General features: G+C 36.9%; 4 protein-coding genes across 12 annotated transcripts; 2 read left to right on the top strand and 2 right to left on the bottom strand.

The window, feature by feature from the left end:
* Positions 1-467: 467 nt before the first annotated feature.
* On the bottom strand, positions 468-2,605 carry LOC109187659 (pentatricopeptide repeat-containing protein At1g02370, mitochondrial-like). The gene is made up of 3 exons (XM_019337924.1): positions 2,221-2,605; positions 597-1,867; positions 468-560 (listed from the first exon to the last, which is right to left on the bottom strand). Exons 1-2 carry the CDS (start codon positions 2,506-2,508, stop codon positions 632-634), a joined length of 1,524 nt encoding a protein of 507 aa, XP_019193469.1. The 5' UTR covers positions 2,509-2,605; the 3' UTR covers positions 468-560; positions 597-631.
* A 1,324-nt stretch (positions 2,606-3,929) lies between these two features.
* LOC109187661 (tRNA dimethylallyltransferase 9) lies at positions 3,930-8,555 on the top strand. Of its 2 annotated transcripts, none has more exons than XM_019337927.1 (12): positions 3,930-4,234; positions 4,406-4,459; positions 5,126-5,168; positions 5,457-5,565; positions 6,203-6,401; positions 6,505-6,727; positions 6,827-6,921; positions 7,058-7,152; positions 7,424-7,499; positions 7,599-7,738; positions 7,837-7,989; positions 8,379-8,555. In XM_019337927.1, exons 1-11 carry the CDS (start codon positions 3,968-3,970, stop codon positions 7,919-7,921), a joined length of 1,386 nt encoding a protein of 461 aa, XP_019193472.1. In that variant the 5' UTR covers positions 3,930-3,967; the 3' UTR covers positions 7,922-7,989; positions 8,379-8,555. The 2 variants fall into 2 exon arrangements, with proteins under 2 accessions (XP_019193472.1, XP_019193471.1); XM_019337926.1 differs by lacking the exon at positions 8,379-8,555 and adding an exon at positions 8,072-8,334 and having other exon boundaries at positions 3,931-4,234.
* A 528-nt stretch (positions 8,556-9,083) lies between these two features.
* LOC109187664 (malate dehydrogenase, mitochondrial) lies at positions 9,084-12,241 on the top strand. The gene is made up of 7 exons (XM_019337929.1): positions 9,084-9,515; positions 9,810-9,983; positions 10,113-10,281; positions 10,395-10,456; positions 10,558-10,679; positions 10,948-11,065; positions 11,879-12,241. Exons 1-7 carry the CDS (start codon positions 9,285-9,287, stop codon positions 12,017-12,019), a joined length of 1,017 nt encoding a protein of 338 aa, XP_019193474.1. The 5' UTR covers positions 9,084-9,284; the 3' UTR covers positions 12,020-12,241.
* Positions 12,233-17,186, bottom strand: LOC109187656 (transcription factor GTE4-like). 8 transcript variants are annotated; one of them, XM_019337918.1, is made up of 7 exons: positions 16,110-17,186; positions 15,975-16,025; positions 14,127-15,929; positions 13,992-14,037; positions 13,769-13,897; positions 13,550-13,637; positions 12,233-12,634 (listed from the first exon to the last, which is right to left on the bottom strand). In XM_019337918.1, the coding sequence occupies exons 1-6, from the start codon at positions 16,722-16,724 to the stop codon at positions 13,588-13,590; spliced, it is 2,694 nt and encodes an 897-aa protein (XP_019193463.1). In that variant the 5' UTR covers positions 16,725-17,186; the 3' UTR covers positions 12,233-12,634; positions 13,550-13,587. The 8 variants fall into 8 exon arrangements, with proteins under 8 accessions (XP_019193463.1, XP_019193465.1, XP_019193459.1 ...); XM_019337920.1 differs by having other exon boundaries at positions 14,127-15,882; positions 15,982-16,025; XM_019337914.1 differs by having other exon boundaries at positions 15,975-17,186.
* Between the last annotated feature and the right edge of the window lie 3,361 nt (positions 17,187-20,547).

Raw genomic sequence — 20,547 nt, 5'->3', positions numbered from 1 at the left:
TTTGTGTGGACAAAAAAAAGGAAATAATAAAAACAAAGGAGTTTTTGGGCTTAAAATTATTGACTTGAGAGGATTTTATTACGGAATACTATTTTAGTTGTGTGTGTTTTATGGCAAATTATGTTATGCCTTGTGCACCATGCATGGTGCACACTGTTCAATGTTCATAATTATTGAATTATATGTTCATAATTATAAAGCTATATATTCATAATTTTTGAACTTTATATTCATAATTATTGAACTTTATATTCGCAATTACAGAACTTTATGTTCATAATTTTCGATGTTTATATTCTCAATTGTTGAACTCTGTATTCACAAATCACAAAACTATATGTTCATAATTTGATAAAATGTTACAAAACACATTGAAAGTGTTACATTGTTGCAGTATAAAAATAATTCCTTTCTTTGTTTTTCAGCATATAATGAATAAAGAATAAATTTTGCACAAGACCGTATAATTAGCTAAAATGTAAAATTTTTCAATGAATCCATTAAAAAAAGTATTACATTTAACTATAAAATAGTATTACATGTTTATGAGAGACAGTCTCACACAAGACTTGTTCATGAATAAATACTAGAACACTGCAAATCATGGGGTTAAATTAGGTTACTCATAAAATCATTCAAGGCAAACCTTTTTTAGTAAGTTTTCAAGCTCATCACTCATGTCAATTCCATCTTCCTCCATTCTCTGGCGCATATCATGCGATATTCTGCCAGCAGCAGTGTAAGTCTGCATCAATGATTTGTACACATCGCCGTTAAGACAACTCAGCTTCTTCAAATCACTGTAGAACTTTTCAGCACCATCGACGTCTCTCTCTTCTTCAAAATAATTGAGAAATGCTTCTATGGTTGCGGGTTTTGGAGACCATTCATGCTCCTGGACTCTGGATATAGCAGCTTCAAAGCACTGCAAAGCTCGATCAATTTTCTTTTTCTTCAGAAAGGAAACCGCAAGCATTTCCCATGTCAAGAAGAATGGTCCTTTTGATCTCTCCATGGCAGTACGAAATATTGCTTCAGCTTCACTGATCATGTCATGCCTTAAGTAAGCGCCAATGACACTATTTGCCAGTCTCATATCAAAACTGGAGCAGCTTTGTTCCCATTCTGTAAAGACTTTCTTTAACCCGTCCACATCATTCAGCTTACTTAGAGCTTGAAGCACGATAAGATAACTATAATTGGGTGTCACCTGAAACTGAGATTTCATAGAATTCCAAACGCGATGCACCTCGCCTAGGTTAGAGATTCCAGCATACAAGCTGATTAAAAAGTGGTATCCGTCACGCTCGCGAGGTCCAATCACTTCCTCCAGCTTTTTCAGAGCTAGCTCAGCCTTCTCATTAAGCCCAGCCTTAGAGTATGCAATGGCCAAATGACTGTATGTTGTCCAATGACACATTTTTTCATTTTTACTCTTTATCTCCTCAAAAACTCTCTCCACTCCCTCTATATCACCGAGAGAGGTATAGCTATTCATCAAAATATTGTAAGTAAATGTGCTTAGCGGTATATTTCTTCTCTTCATTTCCTCTGCCAAAGGAGGCACCTTCTCCGGTTGCTTGAGTCTCATATACAATGACATAAGATTGTTAAAACTCAACGACGTAATAGCATAGTTCATCTTGTCCATTTTCTCAAACACTTCTAATGCTTTGTCCACCATCTTTTCAACACAATAGCAATTTAGCAGAGCTCCATACGTTTTTTGAACCTTTGCATCAGGTGAAAGGCCATTAAAATAATTTTCAGCAGCAGAAACTCCTTGAACCTTTGCTATAAGATCCAAATGAATTGCATGATCTTTAGGCCCAAAGTTAACACCCCTGCTCACCATCCATTCCATTATCTGCATCAACCCATCAAAAGCAATCTTCACATGCATATACAATATAGAAAGGCAAAAAAGAGTGGCTCTGTCTCTTATTACAAACACAAATAAAGTAGTTTACTTTCTTGTCTAGATTAAAAAACCTCTTCTAAGTAAAACTTTAACATTGAAATATAATTCCACACTGGGAAATTGGCAGAAATTGATAATCTGAAAACACATAAAATGTTGTCTTTCTCATAACACCAAGTAGTAATCTTTTCCTTTCCAATAGCATTTTAAGGTTCTTAGAATTTCACAAAACATCAACAACATTATTATATTATTATATATGGGGGGAAATTAATGTAGCGGGGAGGGGATGATTATACCTCAAGGGCACATTGATGTTTTCCATATTTGCGCAGCTCCCTGATACACCTTTCTAGATGATGTTTCCCGACGGCAACTCCTATACCCTCTCTAATGTACTCGTTTAGTATCTCCGACGCCTTCCCTTTAGTCGCACTCAACGCCGAAAGCCTCTGGTAAAGCCGTTGGTTTCCTTGCTGCACAGCAGGCGTCGCCTCCGACTCCGCCTTTGCCTCCACCGCCGTACACAGTCGTCTTAACACCGTTAATCGCCCTGCTGATATCCAATTGGATACAATTTTCATCATTTTTGCTTGAATCGCAATTTCTCACTCAAGGTTTTGACTAGGGTTTAGAGCTATCTATATACTATAGTCAATTGTAGTGTGGAGTGAACCCCCTTAAATTGTGAAATTTACATATAACCCCTTCACTTTCTTTTTTTTTTTAGCAAAACAGACGACCACATCTTTTTTTTTTTTTTTTTTTTTTTTTTTTTTTTTTTTGAAAATATCAGCAATAGATTAATTCAAATCCGTAGTTAACACATTACAAATGATAGGTGGAGGGTTAGTGAACTACTCCAAACAAACAAACATAGAAACAGATTTCCTAGCCAACAAGTGGGTTGCCTAATTCGTAGATCATTTAGCAAAGATTAAACTACTTTGAGTAAACACACTTAGTAAATTTTTAATATCCGGTAAAATAATGTGAAAATAAGAGTTCCCATATTAGCATTGAGCCCATGTACGACTTGGAGGGAATCGGTGTTGATGATTACTTTGTCCAAGTTGATAGTTTTTAATCAGCTAAGAGATTCTCTTATTGCAATTGCCTCGGCCTCTTTTGAAGTATAAGTACCTTTCCATTGGGTGCTTCTAGCTGCCACAAAAAAAAAAAGATCTTGATCATTTCTAAGAACACACCCAAATCCATTCGGGTTCCATGTTTATCAATTAATCTAGATCATTCAGAAGAACATTACAAAGTAAGTGATGATTTATAAACCACTCATCACAACCTGACATATAAATGGATTTCTATCCAAAGTATGAATTTCCCGATTCACCTCTTTACTTTTTTCACATAACCTCCTTTGCCTTTTTAATGGCTTAATGACTTATGCTAGATTAATCTTAAATTTTCCGAATCGATACGCAAGAGTGAAAGTAAATTGTAAGTCGTCTAATCAGTCAGTCCATGTCGTTGACTTTTGGATATAGGAAATTCATATTTGCATCTCCAATTTGGGGAGCTCATAAACCTAAACTCTAGTATGAAAAGATCTACCTCTAATATGTTATTGGTGAAAATCAAACCCGCACATTTGTCATTGAGATGGTAACTTTAAGTCAAGTGATATATCATTTGAGGTAGTTCCACGGGGCAATGGCTTGGTAACTTGGTAAGCAGTGAGAGGTCATTCACAATAACATGACCATTTTAATGATGCTTCACTAATTTTGTGATGAATTTTAAGCATGTATTTTATATGAGGTAGGTGAGAGAGAAAAACCAGCTCCTCCAAGGCTTGATTGTTTCAAGATTAGTAATAATCAAACAAAAAACAAGTTTCACGTGTTTTTAACGCGCTTTCTCTAAGAGAATGTGTGCCTCTCATGTGTCAATTGGGTGTGTTAATGGGGTAAAATGCGAAACATTGAAAACTTCAAGGGGCGAAATGCATTTTGCTCAAAACGGAGAAAATCTAACGGAGACATTAACTGTAAAATCTATAGAACTTGAAAACGCTATCCGAACCAAATGCTTAGCGGCGGTGTCCGAATGAGCTGCCTTCGCTTCCGGTGCACGGCCGAGACGCCTCTTTTGCGGGGCCCTTATGGCCTCACCTTCCACCGAGGCGGCCGGAGATTATTCGCTACCTCCTGCTCCGCCTCCACCAAACCGGTGGCGGGAAAGAAGGAGAAGGTAATTGTGATATCAGGACCCACCGGTGCCGGCAAAAGCAAGCTTGCGCTTGAGCTCGCGAAGCGACTCAATGGAGAAATCATCAGCGCGGACTCAGTGCAGGTTCTTATACGTTTGCTCTCTTTAAATGGAAATAATAAACAAAAAAGGAAAAAAAAAAAAGGAATTCGAGCAGTAAATACTGGAACTTAGTGGTGCATTGATTTTCTAGATGGTTATTATATACTAACATACGCAGTAGTAAATGTGAGATATTGTTTTTACCATTGGCAGGTGTACAGAGGGCTTGATATTGGTTCTGCAAAGCCTTCACTCAGTGAAAGAAAGGTACATTACATAGTATGACTGCTTATAAAAGAAACACATTTACTACTTCTGTTTTTCTGGTGGTTCCTGTGACCTTTATGATATGTTGTGAATTGCTTCTTTTGTATTGCATATGATATGTTTTCAATTGCTCCTTTTTGGAGCATTGTCAAATTTTTGCATATGCTGTTTTGAGTGATGATATGTTGAAATTATACACTCTTTATCTGGATTTATTTGGCATATTTGCTAGCCCTTTTGCTGGCATAAGTAATCCCCTAATTAGATGGCTAGCTGTACCTTTGTTTTTCTGTTAGTAACTCTTCCAGGAAACAAAATTCATGAATCACCAAGAGAGAGGGTTCTTCCAAATTCCAACATGTTGCAATTTTCTACTTCTTCGCAGCATGTTGATCTTGTTCTTTTAATAGAAACGAGGAAATAAGGTTTGGCACCTTAAAATGCACTCCCTTATTAAGTTTTGTCTAAAATATGGTTTTTGTTGACAAACCTTGCATACAACTAAAATCAATGTGCATAGCTTCACTACCAAATAATCAGGTTATTTTGAACATCAAAGAGAACATGGAAGAGAAAATTCTATAATACATGGTTATTAGGCATTTGATCAATTTGGTTTAGGTTATTATGGTTATGTGGTAAGTATTCCTTCCACTATCTTTTCAGGAGGTGCCACACCATCTGATTGACATTCTGCATCCATCTGAAGGTATTGCTATCTAGATCTTATCAAAGAATCCTCAATAGTAAATGCATTTATTAAAATATTAGAATTTTGTTAATGGTGTTCCTTTTAATATGCTTGGCAGATTTTCAAATGTTCTTTGCTAGGTATATATAATTTAAAAAAAATGACATTTGGATTAGAATAATTGTGTGCTTCAGAATATATTTTCCAACTTACGGTGATCAGTATTCCTATGGGGCTATATGCCTATATTGTTGTCTCCTAATGAGGAGACGGTTCTTTGTGTTTTGCCCACCTTTGTGCAACTAGATTATTCAGTTGGAAAATTCTTTGAGGATGCAAGGCAAGCGACAAGAGATGTCCTTGACAGGGGCCGCGTTCCAATTGTTGCAGGTGGTACTGGATTGTATTTACGGTGGTATGTTTCTATATTTTCTCAAATTTGATATGCTTCATCAACTTTATCATTTTTTTTTCCAACTAAGGATGTAATATATTGAGATTTTAGAGTATACTTAATTATAAATTGAAGAAAAAACCTTGAGCACGAGCTCAGTTCCTCATTTGTGCTAAGAAAATGGACTTACCCATAGGATGTTTAATTCCTGTGTTGATTTATTTTATAACTAAGAACTGGCTATTGTTGCTTGGTTGAGAATGGACACTCTGTACTCTCATTACACTTGAATAATTCTGGTGCTGTTATTTAACTAGAGTTTTTCTGTGCAATATTCTAGGTGCACTGATTCTGAGACATTACATAAAACACCAAAAAGAGCATACTATAGGTGCCTAATTCTTTAGTATGCCGTCTCATTGTTTTCCCATTGCACTAAATCTTCTGCCTAAGTTCAGTTGATTGCCATGCAATATATGGGCATTGAGGATTCTATCAGATAGGTTATGCGATTTTCTTGGCACCATTAAGATCTGTCATGACAATATTGAATATGAAAGTATTTAGAATTTGTTGTGCTGCTTCAAATGGACTGGTAATTTCAAACTTCAAATTCCAACACCAAATTATGAGATGACTATTCTTGCTATAATTTAAGGTTTGTTTATGGGAAGCCAGACGTACCACAAGCCTCGCGAGAAATAACATCTGAAGTGTGTACAGAGATTGCTGATTTACAGAAAGATGAAAACTGGGAGGCTGCTGTTGAGTTGGTAGTTAAAGCTGGTGATCCAGGAGTTAAGTCTTTAGCTGCAAATGATTGGTATCGTCTACGTCGCAGGCTTGAGATCATCAAGGTAACTGCATCTTTCTGCAATTCCATCTGTGATTGCCACACCATGTTTTCCCTTTGTATACATCAAATACCATAATCTTTTTTATATTGTCTTCAACTTGCAGTCAAGTGGGTTATCTCCATCAGCTTTTGAAGTACCATATAATTCTTTCAAGGAGCAGTTTGATTCAGGTGTAACAGATACTTCTGACATTAGTTCTTCCACTGATGGGCTTCAGCAGAGTAAAGAAAAGGATTTGGACTATGACTTCCTCTGTGTATTTCTTACTACCCAGAGGCTAGATCTCTATAGATCAATTGATTTCCGGTGTGAAGATATGCTCTTAGGTAAATCAGCCTACCTATATGTTAATGCCTGTTATTCTCATTTCTTGTGCATGATTTAGTTAATGATGTCTGGCAAATTGTCATTTTTCTTGTTGATAGAAAATTATGGAGTTCTGTCTGAGGCTAGGGGGCTTCTTGATTTGGGTCTTCTGCCAAACTCAAATTCTGCAAGTCGAGCTATTGGTTATCGGCAAGTATATACCTCATTCCTTTTGGAATAACTTGATAGAGTACAAAAACCTGTGTTGCCATTAGCATATTCCTTGATTGCTGGAGTAAATAATTTTTTATTCCCCTTGAACTTTACTTTCGTTGTTAAACATATTTCAGGCTATGGAATACCTCCTGTACTGCAGAGAACAAGGGGGTTCTAGTTCTCCAAGGGACTTTTTTGCCTTTCTGTCTGAATTCCAGAAAGCATCCAGGTAAATTTTCTCTTTCTTTAATGACCTTTTCCTTGTTTATTCAGTTTTTGTAAAACCATACTAAAACGTTGGCCTTTTCTTTGTCTCTGTTGGATAACTTTTTGTGGCTTAGTGAGTTAGCATGATATACTTCCAATTGGCAGAAAGTTCCAGTCATTTTGTTGTTGTTGTTGTTATGTGGTCAAGTTTACTTCTCCACTCTCGGTCTTGCTTTTCTTGTTGCTCTTGAGTCTTGAAGAACCTGACAAGCTGAACCTTGTTTCTCTTGCAGAAATTTTGCTAAAAGGCAGCTAACATGGTTCCGTAATGAACCACTTTATCACTGGATTGATGCTTCTAGACCCATGGTATATACTTACCCTATAAGCAACTGGCATTCTGAGCCCCAATTCCTTGAAGAATTTCAATATTTATTTTGGTGAGATCTAATTTGCATGTTGTTACAGGGAAGTGTGCTTGACTTCATCTATGATTCATATCATAGTCAATCTGGTCATTTGAAGGTTCCTAAATCTCTTTCTGTGAAGAAAGAAATTTCAAGCCGACGTGAAGTTGCAGAAATGAAAACCTATCGCCCTAGAAACCAGTATGCACTTGAAATGATAAACTATCTCTTTTATTTTATTACATTTACCTTTTCTTCCTTTTATACAATGAAGAAAAAATCTTTTAATGCATGTGAAGGCACTTCATCGGGCGTGAGGATTGCACCCCTGTTCTAAACTGGATTCAGAGCATTTATGCGCGAGAAGCTGCATCTATTTCTTGAATTGCAGCCAGCGGCCTCCTCTTGATGTCATTGAGTCCAAAACATCAATTGTTCACTCGCTCATGAAGGTTTGCTTCATATTGTATGGTCTTTTACGCATTACCTTTACTTTCAGCACGACTTAAGCTTGCAAAACATTTATGCATGCAGTGATCTCAGACAACAATGAAAAAATGCCATAAGAGAGTGAATCTTAGGAGCCAGATAGAATGGACTGCCAGTAAAACTGCCCACCCCGCGAGTTTAGTTTGTTTAGTTCTGTACTGTATAATATGGATTACTGTATAGGAGATAGGATATGTTCCATACTTCCATTGCTTCTACTTCTTACATTGTGCAGTGCAGCATCCCCTCATCCCAAAAAAGATTGTGTTTACTTAAATTCTTTTCCATTTCTCCAGTTCTCATTTTTTTTTTTTTTTCATTTTATATTCTCTGGCTTTTTTTTTTTTTCCAGGAAAATGGAGAAGGGTAATAAATATAGAGCAGAAATTGGGAGATGACTAGATGAGTTCATATGAACACCAGAATCTCAGATATTCAGATTGTGGACAAGTGTAGATTAGATATTTCATACTTGTCTGCCAATATCTTAGATATTAGGTAGGGTAGCTTTCTAGAAATCAAATTATATCACTATATATAAAAAGGAAAAAAAAAAAATCAATCCCATTAAAAACAAAGAATGAAGATAACAAGAAAGTGAAAGAATCTCATCTTATTATTAGATTTCTTGCACTAAATTGGTGCACCACTTAAAAGGACTTCATATTCTGTATGTTTGGATTTTGGAATGGGAAATGGCTTAATTTATCTAAATTTTGAATGGGTAATATTATAATTCTTTAAAGAAATTTTAGCATTTTATATTGCTCTGTAGTAGTTAATAAATGTTTAAAAAGAGTGTGTATTGTAAGTATACATGAGATGAGATGTAAAGAGGATTGTTATAAAAAAGACTTCTTTGGTTTTAAATATAATACGGAGTATTTTTTAATTAAAAAATGTAGTAATTTTTTTAAAATAAATTAATAAAGATATATTGCTCTGTATATTTTAATTATAAAATTAAAAGTATTACGTAAAAAGTATAATTTACTCTTTATATTTTACGGAGTACTAGTTTTGAAAAAAAAAAGAAAAGAAAAAAGAAAAAAAAAAAAAAAAAAAGAAGTAAAGTGATTTGCAGGTGCTTGCAGTGACGTTGAAAGGAGAAGAACGAACGCTAACCACAAGGCATAAGCTGTGCAGGAGTCTTGACTCTTCTTCTCCACTTTTCTTAGGAAAATAAAAAATCTACAGTTTGGTTTTTTGTTCATCTTCAAAAAATAGGCAGTTGAGAAACGGGGACTAGAAATCAACAATGCTGAGATCAATTCTCAGAAGCTCCACTTCAAATGCTTCTCGCCGAGGGTTCGCATCCGGAACCTCTCCGGAGAGGAAAGTTGCAATCTTGGGGGCTGCCGGCGGGATCGGTCAGCCACTTTCGCTGCTCATGAAGCTTAATCCTCTAGTTACTCGCCTTGAGCTCTATGATATTGCGGGTACTCCTGGCGTCGCCGCCGATGTCAGCCATATCAACACCGGATCTGAGGTTTATTTTTCTTTACCTAGTCGAATAATTCTTCTGCTTGATTTCAACTTTCCGCGGTTTGTGATCTGAATATGTTTGGTGTCTCCCGTGTTTTAGACAGTTAGAGCTCATTTGTACTCGTTTGAATAGCCTGGACCTTGTGCTCTGTTTGCTTTTGTTTACTTCTAAATTCATTGTTTTCTTAAACAGTTTGTGATTTTAAGCTGTTGTTTCGTTGTCTGAATCTGTTCTTTTGCTGCTTTTGATTTTGTGGAGTTCACATATGGTTTTTGGCACTTTTTGCTTTGGGTATAGGTTGTTGGGTATATGGGAGATGAAAATCTTGGGAAGGCTTTGGAGGGTTCTGATGTTGTCATTATTCCAGCTGGTGTGCCACGAAAGCCAGGCATGACCCGTGATGATCTCTTCAACATCAATGCTGGCATTGTTAAATCTCTCTGCACTGCCATTGCCAAGTATTGCCCTAATGTAGGTACCTCTGTTGCTCAAATGGTTCATTTTTTAAAATTTTTTTTGGTATTAACTGTTTACTCAAAACTCATATTATCAAGTATTGATTTTTCTGTGTTAACATGTCCTCGCCCCCAAAAACAATAGGCACTTGTCAATATGATTAGCAACCCTGTGAACTCCACTGTCCCAATTGCTGCTGAGGTCTTCAAAAAGGCTGGAACTTATGATGAAAAGAGACTCTTTGGTGTTACCACCCTTGATGTAGTCAGGGCCAAGACTTTCTATGCTGGAAAAGCTAAAGTTAATGTTGCTGGTATGATTTTTAACAAATGTCCTCTTTAGCAGATGCTAATATCTTGCTATAATTTAAACTGCAGATTGTGAAAGTCTGTGTTTATTAATTGACTCTTCTGCTATATCATTCAGAGGTCAATGTACCTGTAGTCGGTGGTCATGCAGGCATAACAATTCTCCCACTGTTTTCCCAAGTACTATATACCTTTCTTTCATGCAGTATATCCTATTTTTGAATACATGGTTTGTAACTTCCAACTCTAATTTTTTGACTGAGTTGTGTGCATTACTTCAGGCTACTCCAAAAGCCAACTTGTCAGATGATGAGATTGTAGCGCTCACCAAACGAACCCAAGATGGTGGAACAGAGGTTGTAGAAGCCAAAGCAGGGAAAGGTTCAGCCACCCTCTCTATGGCGTAAGATTCTCTGAATATTATCAAATCAACAGAAAGATCATCTGAAATCCCAAAGTTACCTTTTTTTTTTTTTTTTTTTTTTTTTTTTATTGCCAACATACTATCAAGGATTACTGGTCTTATTGTTTAGAGATGGTTGGAGAGAGTTATTCTGTGCTGTAGCATAATTTGCATCTCTTTTAGTATGTTAGTGTTGTCTTAAATAATGTTTTGCCTTTCCAGTTTGGTAACGTAGTTATCAACTGACTAAACATTGCAATTCCTGTAGCTACGCTGGGGCCGTATTTGCGGATGCTTGCTTGAAAGGACTCAATGGAGCTCCAGATGTTGTGGAGTGTTCTTTTGTGCAGTCTACTGTCACTGAACTTCCTTTCTTTGCATCTAAGGTAATACCAATCCACTGATTGAAATTTGCAAAATAAATACATGTGCAGTTTCATCCCTCTCATTAAATACCCCTTCTTTTTCCCCCCTTTTGACCACTTTGTTAATTAACTTAGCTCAGATTGTTTTAAATGCATTTTCTGAAAATTTTGACACCCTCCAGAGTTTGGGGCCTTATGTGTAGTTTTGATCCTGGTTTTATATTGTCTGGGGACTTATTAGGGAGGGCACTTGATATCTGCCTTTGGGGCGGGCTAAGCCACTTAAATTGTTAGCACATGCGTTGTGTGAACTTGAAAGGATTTAGTTTCTTCGCTTTCCCTCTCTGCTATTCATCAATTCAGCCTGTGTATTTCTTACAATGGAAATATGAGATGTTAATGCATTTGAATCCCCAAAGCACTAGCCCATAAAGAATTTCAATTCATTATGCTTTTTTAATTATACAAGAATACAAGATACATAAACTTATATAATAAGTGAATACTAATAACACAAATATTTTATGAGCATATAATAAACTTATATAAGTGCAAGTGCGGGTGTTTGGCAGGGATACCCCCGGGTACCCGCCCCATACTCGCGCGGGCCACACCCATTACCCAAATCGTGCGGGTATTTTAATACCCGTTGGGGCGGGGATCTCATCACGTGCTGGTAGAATAGCCATCCCTAAATGGAATGTGTATGTTGGTTGGTTCAGTAATTGTCTCTTAACTGTCCAGATAGATGGTCTTATGTGCTTTATGACATGTTGTGATGGTCACTTCTGTGGGTTCTTTTTTTCTTTTTTATCACTGTCACTTGTTTTCCAGGTGAGAGTAGGGAAAAATGGTGTTGACGAAGTCCTAGGGTTGGGCACACTTTCGGACTTTGAGAAGGAAGGACTTGAAAAGCTTAAACCTGAGCTGAAAGCATCCATTGAAAAGGGAATCAAGTTTGCCCACCAAAATTAGTCATATCCTTTTGCTTTGATTGAGATGCAAGTTTAATTATTTTGATTCCTCTTAGGGGCTTTAGGCACCTGAGATTTTGCTCTTTCAAATAGCACTCAATTTACTTCTAAGAGCTTGGGATGATATTACAACCGCCATCACTTTCAACTTTGTATTCCAAAGATTATTACTACAAAAACCCTCTAGTAGAAGAAATCATAAAACACCCTTTCCTTCTCTGTTCACTTGTACTCATTTTTCTATTCAAAAGCAGAAAAAAGAGAATGTTAATTGTTTAATTGTAAAGCCAAGAAAAAGAGAGAAAAAATAATCTAATATTACATACACCACATTCTTTAAATAGGAAGGAGGAGCAACACTACTTTTCTGCAATCTAAATCCCACCAGCCAGCCACTCAACAACTCGTTGCCGCAAAGTGCCCCATAAGCTGCCTTTCCATATCCAACCAACCAAAAAGGTCACCTTAAAACATAGATCAACAATTCAATTATGGTTGAGCCATGCAGCCTTTTCCATTGTCAAAAAATGAGGCACTTCCATTCTGCACGCAGCACAATTCAAACTAAGGCACTTAACTATCCCAGGAATCATGCAGGGGGTTTGTCCCAAATCCGCTGCAAAAATTACAATTTCAAATCAATTTAAGACATCGGATGTCACGAAACATATATATGAAGTGCAAAATATGAACAACTTGATAAAGAGGTTATGTCATTAATCAAGGCTTAAAAAACATTCCATTTTACCTACAGGGCTTTCTTGATCAAATCAAATGAAGCAAAAAATAACTGAACCAAATATTCAAGAAATAATTTTCCTCAAATTCTCAAAATTGAAAAAAAAAAAAGGCAAAACAAAACTGCCTTCAAGGGTTTTTTCATGTCTAGCATAGTACACCATACATAACAAAGAGACATTCCTTTGTCAAAATCAGTGAGAAAGACACAAAAGAGCTAAAAGTCAATGAGTTTGTGTAGTTATCTATCTATATCCTTCTTCCCCTTATTATTGAGCTTAATGTTATGGCTGTCCTCTGTCTTCATGCTACCATATTTCCTAATCGTATCTTTTCGGTGAGATACCAAACTTATAATTTTCTCCTCACTTCTACCCTCTCCCAACTTCATATTGATATTCCAACGATTCCTTAGTTCCATATGGAAGTACAAAACTAATTCCTGAACCATGTTCAAACCTTCCAATTTGATCATCTTCCTTTCTCAATCAACTCTAGTCACTAGTTGGTTTAACAGATTGATTTCTAGTATATGAACTACATCTGTTTTGTCTCTAAAATAAACATATAAAATCATGTAATCAACATGAAAAATTATAAGCACAATGAAGTCATCACATTGCTAATTTGTCTCTGTGCTCTGACAACAGTATATCAGTCAAATACTAGGATTATGACTGGGGGAAATGCAAGGAAAAGAGATAATATGGATCAATTGAAAAAATGTTGCATCTCCCTATAAAGAGTGTGAATGACAAAAAAGGAAATTAAAAATAAAAGTCAATGTCATTACCAAAGAGTGCTTTTCCATGCAATAAAGAGCACTTTCAGCTAACGCCCAGCATCTGATCCATATGCAGAAGAACTATCACTATCAGAATCTGCACAAATTATGAACAAGATCATATATCCATCATATTTATCCAGAGACCATAAAAATAAGTCCACCAGCTGTTTCCAAAATATACAACCACCACATCAGAAAATATGCACAAGAGAAAATCATAATTACCACTTGAAGATGATCCCGAGTCACTGCTAGAACTACTTGAGCTACTGCTAGACCTACTTGCATTATCCACCAGTTTTTCTCCTTGAGCAGGACGAGGAGGTGAAGTAGTTATAGGATAATTTGCCTCTCCTATTCACAAATCAAAATAGACAAATAACATTATATTTCTATCTAAAGCAAGAATATGAACTTATGAAGCACCATTGTTGGTAGAGGTACTCACTACTTCGGCTTGCTTTCTGTGAATCAGCAACCACTGGGAAATGGGTCTACATTGACAATAATACAACCATAAGCTTTCCTGGTTTACACCAATATGAAAGAGGAATGACTTGGAAATCAGGATTCATACACTTACCATAGCAGAAGCATTCTGAGCAGCTCTAGCTTGAGCGATTTCAGCCTTTTTCCTATTTTTGCTCAAACTTTTCTTGTAATTGGTTACAAATCTATCAAGCTCCCAAAGTGTTTCCGCATCAACACTATCTATATCTACTTCGATCTCATCATCATGTTGAGAAAGTGATGAGTTCCTTTTCTTAATGATCTGAACAATAGCATCAAGCTTTTCAGAAGGTAAACTCTGAAGATTTGTGCTAAGTTTCTGTTTTTCCTCGTATGTCATATCCCGTTTGTTGGGGTCCTTAGCTTTTGGTTTCTTAGGAACAGGTGTCCTATAATGAAAAGATGGCTTCATTTTGGTATCAACTGACCTAGTAATTGACTCAGACCTATCAAAAGTCCTCATTTGAGGAGCAAGAACAGATGCTGGAACAGGTGCAGAGACAAATGAAGGAGGAGCTGTCTTTCTTGAAGTGGGAGTGGGCAAACCAGAGTCATGATAAACTTGAAGACTCCAATTTGGATTAAGATCAGCCTCTATAGCTGCCCACTTCTCTTCAAAAATCTTGGACATCTGTTCTGCCATAACGTGAACATCCTGGCCTTTTGGATTATATGTCATGGCATTACGAAACACTAGTCTCACATCCTCTGCAAACTCCCTTGGGGATTTGTACCAATTCTGGGAAAGCCTAGTCTTAATTGTGCCCAAATCCATAGGATGTTTAATAATATCATGATAATCATGTAGCCCAAGAGCATAAGCATCCACCGGTTTATTAAACACCCAACCATAATTATGCTTCATCAACTTCTGAAGCAGGGCACTGCATCTCCTAAATACCTGATTCTTATGCTTCTCAGACCCAAAATTGAAGCCAAAACCATGGCCAAACTCCCCACCATGCTTCTTCCTGTTACCATTCGGCTTCAACTTTTTATTGCTTTCAGTAGGCAACCGATCCTTCCCAAGTAGGAACTCTGAATTTGTATAATACTGATTAGCCTTTGGTGTCCTCTTTTCCTTTTCCACAAGTTCACCAACCCCATGATTGCTTTCTGTGACCAAAATACTCGGTGGCCTAAACAGGCTAACTTCTTGGTGCCCCACTGAACCAACCTCTGAGTTCACTCTCACTAATGTTCTATTCTTGATAACATAATTCCGGGGAAACTGTGGATGCCCATATGCACCAGCAACATTGGCAGGAACAGCACCAGTGCTACCAATATTAGTAACATCAGCAGTATTATCATAAGCAGTTAGCTGAAGCTCATTGGCTTCAAGCTTCTTTACTACATCCCTAACCTGATAGAGCTCACTCTCTAGTTTCCTCTTAAGATCCCTAATCTCGTCTACGGGCCTTGCTCCTGACAAATGAATCCTAACCCTATCTTCTAGCCTAGTGATGATAGGGCCAGGCTTCACCACTTCAATAATCTCTGGTTGGTACCCAGATGACAGCGCATTCATGTGATTATCCTGCACCATGGGCTGGCATTGGGTACTTCCATCTGGCTCTTCTATGAAATTGTCCTGCGTCATTGGAGGGTGCCTGAGACTTCCATCTGGTTCGTCTACAGGATTATCCTGCACAACAAGCTGGCATCTGAGATTCACATCGGGTTCATCTATGTGATTATCCTGCATGACAGGGGGGCATCCCAGGCTTCCATCCTGCTCATCAATGTGATTATCCAGCATGACAGGGGAGCATCCCAGGCTTCCGTCCTGCTCATCTGTGCGATTATCCTGCACCACAGGCTGGCATCTGATAGTCCCATCTGGCTTGTCTATGTGATTATCCTGGGCCACTGGCAGGCATCCTAGACTTCCATCTGGTTTGTTATCCTGCACCATTGGCTGGCATCCAAGACTTCCATCAGGGTCATCTATGTGATTGTCCACAGCATCAGGCTCATCTATGTGATTGTCCACAACATCGAGCTGGCATCGTATGCTTCCATCCTGCTTCTCTATGTAATTCCCCTGAACCACGGGCTGGCATCCAATGCTTCCATCAGGCTCATCTACATGATTCTCCTGAACCAAGGGCTGACATCCGATATTCCCATTGGGCTCCTCTATGTGATTCTCCTGAGTCACAGGCTGGCATCTGATACTTCTATCCGGCTCGTCTATGTGATTATCTTGCACCATTGGCTGGCACCCGTCGCTGCCATCTGGCTCCACCAGGGGTCCACTTCCACCATCCTGTACTTCCTCGCCATGGGAGGCTACCACTTGCTCATCGCCGGCGCTTACATCCCGATTAGAAATCCGATTCAAAGAATCATGCGGTTCCGAAATCGCCTGGTCCTGATGCCGCGCATCCGGTTGTTCTTTTTCTTGCTCCGCTAATTTTGGTTCCTCGAATTCTAGGGTTTGCAGATTCGGTCCTTGAACATCAATATTCTCCTTCTGGATTTCTTCGTTGGAGTTAGTGGCCTGTGGTGTCGCTGTAGTGGCGGTAGCGGTGGCGGTGTTTGTAGCTCTGTTGTCGTTGTCAGAGATAAGAGCGGCCTTCCTTTTCCCCTTTCTGGTATAGACCTTGCTAGCGTCGCCCCACCGCAACCTCTCTCTCGAATTCAAATCATTTGTACCCGAATCCATACATGAAACCGGACCCCGACAAAAACCAACAACGAAGCCTGACAAACGAAACCCTAAACACCAATCTCAGAAGGATCGAACCTCAACCAAAAAGAAATGAGGGTAAAACAAAACTAGGGTTCGAAGAACCACCGATGCGCAACCCGAATCGAAAACCCTAACCCGGTTGACTCGAAAAAAGCTCCGATTTTCAGAACGATACAGGAATCGAATTCGTACGGAAGCTCGCTAGGGTTTTTCGATAGTGAAAAAGGAGAAAACGGAAATTACAGAAAAGTTGAAGGATCTGTACGGTAAAAATTTTAGAAAAAAAAAAATATTTCCTATTTTAAAAAAATATATTTTTCGTAAAGACTAAAGAGGGGGAAAGATTTTTAGGGTTTGGTACAGAGAGAGAGAGAGAGAGAGAGAAGAAGAAGCAAAAACAATATTTGGGAGGGAGAGTGTTGTGTGTGTATGTTGTCCGGTCCGAACTCTACTCGCGCAACCTTTTTAGTACGGAGTATTTATTTATTATTATTATTAATTAATGTATAAAATGGAGGTTTTGTTTTTTGAAGATTCCAGAAAGTTGCTCCTCACGCGCTTCCTGAGACGATGATCTTGGAGACAGTTGTTGCCACGTCGGAGGATTGATAGCGGCGTGATCTATGCGATGACGTGATCATTGAACATCTCCGGTCAAACAACCAACGAATAAAAACATTATTTTTTTCTTTTTTTGCGCGGTCAGATCCTAAGATTCACCAGCAATCCAGCATCACATTCACTTCTGGGAATTCATTTCCTTCCTACGTGCACGCTGCATCTCCTCCTATATTTACATTACATTACAAAATTACTATTAGGGACGTTTGGTTCACGGAATCTTATATTACTTCAGGTAATAGGATTATCTGTAGGAAGATAATATGAGATTTTGAAATTTTTTATCTTATATGTGTTTGGTTTGAATTGTGAAATATAATATTACCTTATTTGGTTAAGGATTATATTTTAGGTTATATGGATCAATTTGCAGTAATATCCTCAATGTATATCAATGCTTAAATATTAAGAAAACCAAATATATAATATACACATGTATATTTGATTATATAAACATATACTTATTTCATTATTATTATTATTATTATTATTATTATTATTATTATTATTATTATTATTATTATTATTATTATTATTATTATATAAGAATTAGTTAACAAGAGCAAAATTAGAATAATTCAAAGTAATCTAAGATTATCTTAAAAAATGGGGATAATTACATTACCGTCACATAAACTTTCAGGTAATATAACATTACCAGGTAATCGCATAATTTGAACCAAACAAGGTAATATAACATTACTAGGCTCAGATTACCTAGGTAATCTAAGAGTCAATGTTTTGTAATGTTTTAATTAAAATATTAAATTATTGGTATAATTATGTATATTAATTAATAATTTATACAATTTTTTTCATTGTGCAATAATAAAATATTTTTAAAATATCATTTTTAAAAACTTTTGTCCTTTATATATAAATTTTGGTAACCAAGTATAAATTTAATTTATTATTATTCTTAATAAAGTGACTTATTGTAAAATATTTTTAACATTTTAATAAAAATAATAGATATTTTATTTTTATATAACTCACTATTATTACACAATTAAATTGGTGCAAAAGAAACTTGTGACATTTTTAGTTTTTTTTTTTTTTTAATTCTTTTGCAACTCTTTTATTCTTTGCGTAAAATTAAAATATAATAATATTTACTTAATTTGATTTGTTTAAAATTAATTTTGCATTTAATTTTAAGTTTATTATCATTTTAAATACACAAACTTTATTCACTAATATTAAAATAAATATTACAAATAGTTTGAGTGAAATGGCATTATTATCTGAACATGACATACAAAATGTGACATATATAATAATTTTATTTCAAATGATAAAGATTTTTTTTTTTTTTTTTTTTTGGTGTGTTGAAGGGATAATAAGGTCTCAGAATTAGTTGATTCTTCTCGTAATCACGGTCCAATAGATTGTCAAATCATATTATCTATTAATTGAACAATTGATTAATCATTGCATGTCACACTAAAAAATATTTTTAATTGTCTTCAAAAAAGAAAATATTTTTAATTGGTGTACCAAACCAGACAAGGAAACAAAACTACAAAGTTTGACTCATCATTCTCACGGATAGAAAATAATAAGCATACTCTTACTACATAGTTTGATTTTATTAAAGGAAATACGGAAAAAATAAAAATTAAGAATTTTTTAAAAGTTAAATTTCATGGTCATAGATTTATGGGTGACAATTTACTTTTAGTCATTTTTTATTAGAATATCGTTATTGTTGGGTAAAAAGGTGGAAAAATCTCAAAATAATAATTCTACACAAAAATTATTATTGTATGGGAAAACAGAAAAACTGGGAAGGAAAAGATGTGGAAAAACTGGGTAAAGGTTAACACGAGTTCGAACACAAAGTTCTTTTCCTTAAAACCTTATTTGCTACCTCCCACAAGTGCTAGGAGCGTTGTAGCCTAGGTTTCCCAGGATAAAACGTGCTACGATTTTTTGTTTAAGCACCTAAACAAAGAACCCGGCAAACAAAGCAAAGCTGGAGCACATATTGGCTAAAGAAAAGAGTAGAAGCAGAGTTTTGAGAGGATAAAGCTACTGGAATTCCTTTGTTTCTATACTGTGTAAAATGATACGTACTGCTCTACCTATCTTTATATAGGGATGTTGGAGTGATAGCATTCAACATGGCCATTAAATTGGTATTAAAACCAATTGTGTAACACCTGTAACAACCACCCACTAAGTAGGATTAAACTCAGTTTTAAAATTGGAATTAAAACAGTGTTAATTCCAGTAACAGATGAGTTTAATCTTCAAATTGGAATTAAAACAGTGTTAATTCCAGTAACATATGAGTTTAATCTTCTGAATTTTCGAGTTTCAGACCGTTGGGGTGCAGGTTCACACGAGAGCACACAGACCAGGCAACACGAGAGTACATCTATGTGGTGCAACCCGAGAGTGCACCTCTCGTGATCATTGATGCACGAGAGTTGTGCTCTCGGTGCACCACACTCTCGGTTTTGGTCGAACTCGGCCGAACCAAGTGACTATAGCAGTTGGAAAATGATACCGAAGTTTGGCATAACTTATGCCCGCAGGTGCCAGCGCACGCGAGCTCGGGCTTAAATCAAGCCTTTTCGATCTCTTCTAGTTGGATTTTGATTTCCAGTAACAGATGAGTTTAATCTTCAAATTGGAATTAAAATAGTGTTAATTCCAGTAACATATGAGTTTAATCTTCTGAATTTTCGAGTTTCAGACCATTGGGGTGCAGGTTCACACGAGAGCACATGGACCAGTCAACACGAGAGTACATCTATGTGGTGCAACCCGAGAGTGCACCTCTCGTGATCATTGATGCACGAGAGTTGTGCTCTCGGTGCACCACACTCTCGGTTTTGGTCGAACTCGGCCGAACCAAGTGACTATAGCAGTTGGAAAATGATACCGAAGTTTGGCATAACTTATGCCCGCAGGTGCCAGCGCACGCGAGCTCGGGCTTAAATCAAGCCTTTTCGATCTCTTCTAGTTGGATTTTGATTTCCAGTAACAGATGAGTTTAATCTTCAAATTGGAATTAAAATAGTGTTAATTCCAGTAACATATGAGTTTAATCTTCTGAATTTTCGAGTTTCAGACCGTTGGGGTGCAGGTTCACACGAGAGCACATGGACCAAGCAACACAAGAGTACATCTATGTGGTGCAACCCGAGAGTGCACCTCTCGTGATCAT

Source organism: Ipomoea nil, unplaced genomic scaffold, assembly GCF_001879475.1.
Source record: "Ipomoea nil cultivar Tokyo-kokei standard unplaced genomic scaffold, Asagao_1.1 scaffold1421, whole genome shotgun sequence".
Taxonomy (NCBI): domain Eukaryota; kingdom Viridiplantae; phylum Streptophyta; class Magnoliopsida; order Solanales; family Convolvulaceae; genus Ipomoea; species Ipomoea nil.
The sequence above is the reverse complement of the archived record's forward strand: the minus strand, read 5'-3'. Positions and strand labels throughout refer to the sequence as shown.